This window comes from Polyodon spathula, unplaced genomic scaffold (genome assembly GCF_017654505.1).
Source record: "Polyodon spathula isolate WHYD16114869_AA unplaced genomic scaffold, ASM1765450v1 scaffolds_1275, whole genome shotgun sequence".
NCBI lineage: Eukaryota > Metazoa > Chordata > Actinopteri > Acipenseriformes > Polyodontidae > Polyodon > Polyodon spathula.
Genome location: NW_024472758.1, coordinates 1 through 5,972, shown reverse-complemented (window position 1 = coordinate 5,972; position 5,972 = coordinate 1). Strand labels below are relative to the sequence as shown.

Below are 5,972 nucleotides of genomic sequence, written 5' to 3'. Positions count from 1 at the left end.
CAGTCATCTCTGCTTAAAGACATTTCACACTTGAAAGAACTGGAGGTCAGCGACTCATGAAGAGCTTATGTACAGTATACAAACATATGCCAACACATACAAAATTATATATCTACCAATTTTTCTTGCAGATTTGATCACTGGCTTCTTTGAGATGTAATCGTCTTAACAGCGAGTGGTCGAGTCCTCCCTGACGCCCTCTTGTGGACAAAGACGTTACTACCACTGAGCAGCTGTTCCCTGTTCATAATTGAGTTCTGCCTCCATGGTCCCTGTACTTCCACAGAGCCCACTCTTTGAAAGACAGGGTTTGGTGAAATCAGCAAGTGGACTGGTCTCCTCATTGTTTCAATGAATGCTGGAAGACCACGGACCATGCAGTTCTCGAGGCTCTACGTTTAATTCCCTCGGGTTTCTACACAAGTGTTTTGATTTATCATTTCCTTGACGGTCCTTTTGTGTGTCGGATACAATTTGTCCGGAATACTGAACGCAGTCTGTACCGCACTGAAAGAGCCTTGTATAGTCTTTTGTTTATTTTTTTTAGATACAATTAATCAGAAATCCGTAATTATCTTTGAATAGAAAACTAGAGACAGTGTAAATAATGTAAAACACGCGTATTTTTATTTTTTTTTCTTTTTTTCTGCTGCTCCTACCTGTAGAGATACAATATTGACAAACCTTTCTCTTATTGTGAAGAAGAAAGCATTCTGTTCTGTTTTTTCCCCCACCCAAATAAACGTATTTATCAAATGTCTGCTTGTTTGTTTAAGATTGCGTTCACTGGAGAAGACGCATGAGCTCAAAGGCGCAGCCAGGAGCGAGTTGCGCACAAGCATGCAGCCAGCACGGGTGCCCCAGTGCAGGTGGAGCTGCATTCACTTCACACACAATCACAAGGCCGGCTCCTCTCACCGGCTAGGGGGCGACAGTCAGGAAACCCGGCGCCGCTCCAATAGCTCCGGCTCCATTTGTTGTTGGTTAGCTTCACAGTTCAGAGGTTAACAAACATGGACGGAGAAAGTGTTTGCTAACAGATAATGTAACGGGACTTTGTAATGAGATAAAAGCACCGCCAGAAGCTGGGCTCTTTATATGAGATATGGGGGCGTTTTACTGCAGCGTTTGTAATCAGACTTTCTTTGCTGGGAAAAGCCACATCTTCGGAAAGAAGCACCAGGACAAGTTGAAAATCGTCCTGACTAAATTCCTAGACAAGGTACGATCAAGGCCAGGGTGACACCGCTTAAATCGGTAAATTGCGCGTTTATTTCATGTTGGCTAAGTTAGAACTATGTGCCGAGTTACACTGTGATGTGGTCGATACTAATGGAAACCTACAACGGCTTGTATGTACATCACATCCCCTTTTTATTAAACTATGCGGCATGCAGAGATCGCGTTTTTCTGTGCAGACCGCGGGGATGCGTAACAGATTGAGCCTGCTGCACGCTTTGCTGTTTGTCGGAAGCAGGTGGGGTGTTTGCACCTTTGAGAGAGAGAGATTTAACTGCCACTACCCCAGACGCCCTTACGCACACGTGTGTGTTAACGTGCTCTTCTCCAAAGGGGCCCCCTTTGCAGTGTGTGACCTGTCCCCCCCGTCTCTCCTCTGCCCCCTGTTGGCCAGGTGAAGGAAGCGCGCAGGGTGCTGAAAGCCCCGGCGGTGGAGAAGTACGACCCCACTGAGCATGAGCAGAACTTCTGGTGCTACTGCTGCGGGGCCGAGGTGCGGAAACACGTAACCAACGGCAACCTGACCGTGCTGTGCGGGGGGCTGCTGGAGCACATGGCCAGGTAAGAGTGCGGCACCCTCCTCATATCAACCCCTAAACCACAGCGCCCCAAGAGCGGGCGTCCTTGGGCTCCACTTGCTGTTTTGACAGTAGACGGCTCCTGCTGTGCTCAGTAACCCAACCACGGGATGTGAAAGCAGTTATGTCTGTAAAATATCAATTCCTATTCCAGTTTCCTGGAAAGGACACAACTCAGCCGCTGCAATTTTATTTCCCAGCCTTGAACACAGAAAGCAGACGGACAGATTCTGGTGGGAAAACAAGGCAGACTCCAAACTGAAGGAGAAATTCCTCTTTTCAGAAGAGGAGACGGACAGGTGAATAAACGTCCTCTGTGCGTTTCCATAGCTTGTCGCACTTGGCAACAGGGATATATATCCGAGCCTCAAAAAAAGAAATGATGCTCATTGGTCCCGCATCTAACTGGCATCTGAACTTGATTTTTAAAGGTTTAAGAGTGAAGTAGCGAAAGCGCTGGAATCCTATGAGGAGAAGGAGGATGAATTCATTAAACAGGTATTGAAAGGGCTGGCGCTGAACACAGGTATGTGAGGCACTGTCCTGTGCATTGCCAGTGCTATAAAGACACAATGCTAACAGGCTGTGGGTGCTGTTAACCTATTGACACCATCACACAACCATTTTCTCCTGGTTCGATCGCCTTTTCCTTTTTCAAGTCACTAAAGTCTTGTCTTTTTCACAGCAAGCATCTTATATCCGAGAAGTGGAGCAAAGGAGACAGGAAGTGATGCAATCCATCTTAGAGGTTTGTTTTCCCAGGATGCACCAGAACAGTATCCATGACCACCTATAACAATGTTCTTTATTGTTATTCTTATTTGTGCATTTTTAATGTGACCATGTCTTTTTCCTAATTGGACCAGTTGGCTGTTCTCACTGCTGTTGTACGTCGTTCACTTTCATCTATAATACATTCTCACTTATGCATGTTTCCTGATGAGGTGTTTTTGGTCTAAGTTTATATTAATATTTTTATTTGAATTGTACGTTTCTTTGCCCTATCTAAATACATTTAGAGACTTAATAAATTAAATGACGAGCATTTGGGACTTCATTGAAGAAACTGAGCAAGGCTTCAGGTCGAAGCTTTTGTCACTGAATTCATTAGCTTCCTGTTAGTGTTTCGAAATGTCACCCTTAATTAGAATTCAGATTCGGTATCAAGTGTTTAATGGTTAAGGGTGATACGTGATCAGGGAGTGTTTCAATATAAAATGGATGAAATTGTGAAAAGAAAGGCAAACGTTTACTTTTCCTGAATCGAACCCAGCCTGAGAATGAGTCGGAGACCCCCCAAGGACCCCCGCAGTGCGGCCCCCCGGGACACATGGAGAGGTGAGGCCCTGTCTGATACCCTGCTCTAGGGGGGTGGGTTCAGTTCAACTTCCTAAATGTGTTTTTAACATTGCAGCTTTATATTAACCACCCAGAAACTCACAGCACTCCCAAGAGTTTAAAATAAACCAATGCAAGAGACTGAATAAATACTGAATGTTTATTGAACGGCACATTTGTCAGATAAAAGCAGAACATCCTCAGTTTGTCTCTGTTAACGCACGCACACACACACACACACGCACGCACGCTGCATGGCGAGTGTCTAACCCTGCTGACTGCAGCTCAGGTAACCGGTACACCAACAGAAGAGAGGGAGCTGGGAAGCGGGCAGGGCCAAGTGGAGCAGACGAATTTGAGGATTCTGATTGGGCTGGTGCAGGCCCCGGCTTAACTTTCATTGGCTATCAGGTAATTCGCCTCAGCTGCTTTTACTTGCCATTATTTATTTATTTTTTATTGATTGTGTGGTATTAAAGTTTAACGTCAATAATGGTATGATTTATTTATTTTGTTATTTTTTGCAGGATTCATCAATTGGAGGAAACGTCCACACAGGTAACAATGTTAACTGTGCCCCTCCAATGAATGTGTGTGCATGGTTTTGTAATGAAACCAGGTTGATAGCAGCAGGTTAGCAGTTAAACAGGCCTGTGCAATGCTGGCGTCCATGGCACGCTGTTCTTGGAGCAGGTATTGAAACCTGCAGAGTCCTTTCTGGCCCTACCTCGGCTCTCCCTCCTCCTTTCACAGGAGCCACCCCACCCTGGCTGAAGCAGGACCCCGAGGAGGGAGGCTCTGGGATCCCGGAGCCCCAGGCTGGACCGTCCCACGAGGAGTTCCTGAAACACAGTCAGTGCCTTCTATATCTGCTCTCTCCCAGTCCAGGACCTTGCTCCTCCCATGCTGTTAAACTGGACCCATTTAAGCTCAGATCAGGGTCAGCAAGCTCCTTGTAGTTTCATTGTGCTTTCTCAATCTGGAGTGGGATCTCTCCAGGACTGAAGTTGCCTAACTCTTGATAATCAAGTAGTTGTTCCAGCCAGGTCCAAAAGCAGTATTATTTTACTTAACATGTAAAATCTGGTGTCAAATGGTCCCTTCAGGATAGGGTAGACCATCTCTGATCTACAGATGCACTAACTTGAGTTGCCACAGTATGTCATTGATTTCAATGTGACCCCCCCTGTGCCATTTCCAGAGGAGCAGGAGAAGCTGCGGAAGCTCCCGGCCAGTCGGGTGGGGGCGAATTTCGACCACGCTTCTCAGACGGACGCTGGTTGGCTGCCTTCGTTCGGAAGGGTGTGGAACAGCGGCAGGAGGTGGCAGTCCAGGTAAGGAACATGCTGGAGGGCTTTATGAAGCAGCTTACAATGAGCAGGGTGATCAGAACAGCCCTGCTGTCAGCAAAATACACCATCACTAAAATACATTTCTAAACACAACTTGTTGTGCTAATAGGATGGTACTCTGCCCCAGGCACGGTGGTAATTGTATTATTGTGTGTTGAATGATTGGAGATCATTATTCTGACTTGTTTTCTTTCACTCTCAGACACCAGTTCAGAGCTGAGGAGGGACAAGGAACTAATCAAAAGCGAAAGAAACACGAACCGTGGACAGGAAGCAAAAAGCACAAACGGGAAGACTCTTGAAGTGTGGGCTTGCTCCAGGCTTCTCTCCCGGTCCAGCAGTGCATGCTCCCATTGCTTGTGTTTTATTGGAAGACTTCAGTTGAAGTTGTTTTTTGTATATAGTGTAAATATTTTCTCCAGTTTACTCTGCTAAATTGGACACATAGTACTGCACCAGAAGTAATACATGTAAAAAACCACACAAATTCAAAATAAAATTGAAAGTGTTTATCTTAATTATTATACATTAAAGATCTAAAAACGTATACCTTCTGTCTCATTATATCCACTTAATACACACTGTGTCACTTCCCCACTTCCCCATGCCTTGTGCAGCTAACAGCCACACCAGCTCTGGAGATGTCTGGTACACAGTAAGTGGAGCACTCAGCTTCCTTCCCATAGCGTGTACAGAATACACCCACATACATTAAACCCAGTCACAGGTCTTGCATTTAACAGAGGTCAGGCTGTCCTTACTGAAGAGAACAGTAGCTCTCCCAATAATATTTCCAAGTGTCATTTATCCCAGAGTTGAACTGTTACCTTCTACCTCAACCTCCATGTTTATATCAATCACATGTACATTGCTGAATGTTTATGAGTGGGTGACATTTCTCAAATCAGAAACACAAAGGGCACAGATAAACATTTTAACTTTTTATTTTGTACAATCCCCAACATTCACTGGCATCCCACTGACCCTGAAAGAGGAAAAGTACAAAACGTTAACTCAAAAGTGTGCACGCATACCTTCAAAAGAAGCAGCAAACCAGCTTTATTCACCAGTATACCTCTACTGGAGACTATTCACTCCACCTGTGTAACATGGGAAGGCTGTGAAAGCATGACCGCTCCAACTGTCAAAACTATGCAAAGTTTAATCACAAAAGCATCCTTAAACGCATGCTTCTATTTGGAACATTAAAGCTCTTACAAGATATCACAGTGCATTTCAACTGAGTGTTTATACACAGACTGCTGAAGTCACAACAGCTCCTAACAGGCGTCCCAGTGCATGCTGTATTATATATTCACTTGGCAAGACCTATGCGGAGCCCAGAAGCCCAGTGTTTGAGGCTTTCTGTGCGTCTGGGACACTGGATCAGTTAAAGCTACAACACAGGACAGTATGAAAGGTGGAGATGCTTACCTGTCTAGGCCTCCTTCTCTTCTGGTGCATC

General features: G+C 45.3%; 1 protein-coding gene and 1 long non-coding RNA gene across 2 annotated transcripts; one reads left to right on the top strand and one right to left on the bottom strand.

Annotated features, from left to right (window-relative positions):
- The first annotated feature begins 989 nt into the window (after positions 1-989).
- Positions 990-5,054, top strand: LOC121309445 (centrosomal AT-AC splicing factor-like). The gene is made up of 11 exons (XM_041242370.1): positions 990-1,222; positions 1,634-1,800; positions 2,018-2,116; positions 2,249-2,315; positions 2,503-2,565; positions 3,091-3,155; positions 3,440-3,566; positions 3,683-3,713; positions 3,909-4,007; positions 4,357-4,489; positions 4,710-5,054. Exons 1-11 carry the CDS (start codon positions 1,106-1,108, stop codon positions 4,807-4,809), a joined length of 1,068 nt encoding a protein of 355 aa, XP_041098304.1. The 5' UTR covers positions 990-1,105; the 3' UTR covers positions 4,810-5,054.
- Positions 5,055-5,435: 381 nt separating this feature from the next.
- Positions 5,436-5,972, bottom strand: LOC121309446. Its single transcript, XR_005948642.1, has 2 exons — positions 5,942-5,972; positions 5,436-5,492 (listed from the first exon to the last, which is right to left on the bottom strand). It is a non-coding gene; the product is annotated as an uncharacterized LOC121309446 (long non-coding RNA).

Coding starts and splice junctions, on each gene's coding strand:
- LOC121309445 (XM_041242370.1), top strand. CDS start 1,106: ATGGGGGCGTTTTACTGCAGCGTTTGTAATCAGACTTTCTTTGCTGGG. Junction 2,316..2,502: donor AGGATGAATTCATTAAACAG/GTATTGAAAGGG, acceptor TCTTTTTCACAG/CAAGCATCTTATATCCGAGA. Junction 4,008..4,356: donor CGAGGAGTTCCTGAAACACA/GTCAGTGCCTTC, acceptor TGCCATTTCCAG/AGGAGCAGGAGAAGCTGCGG.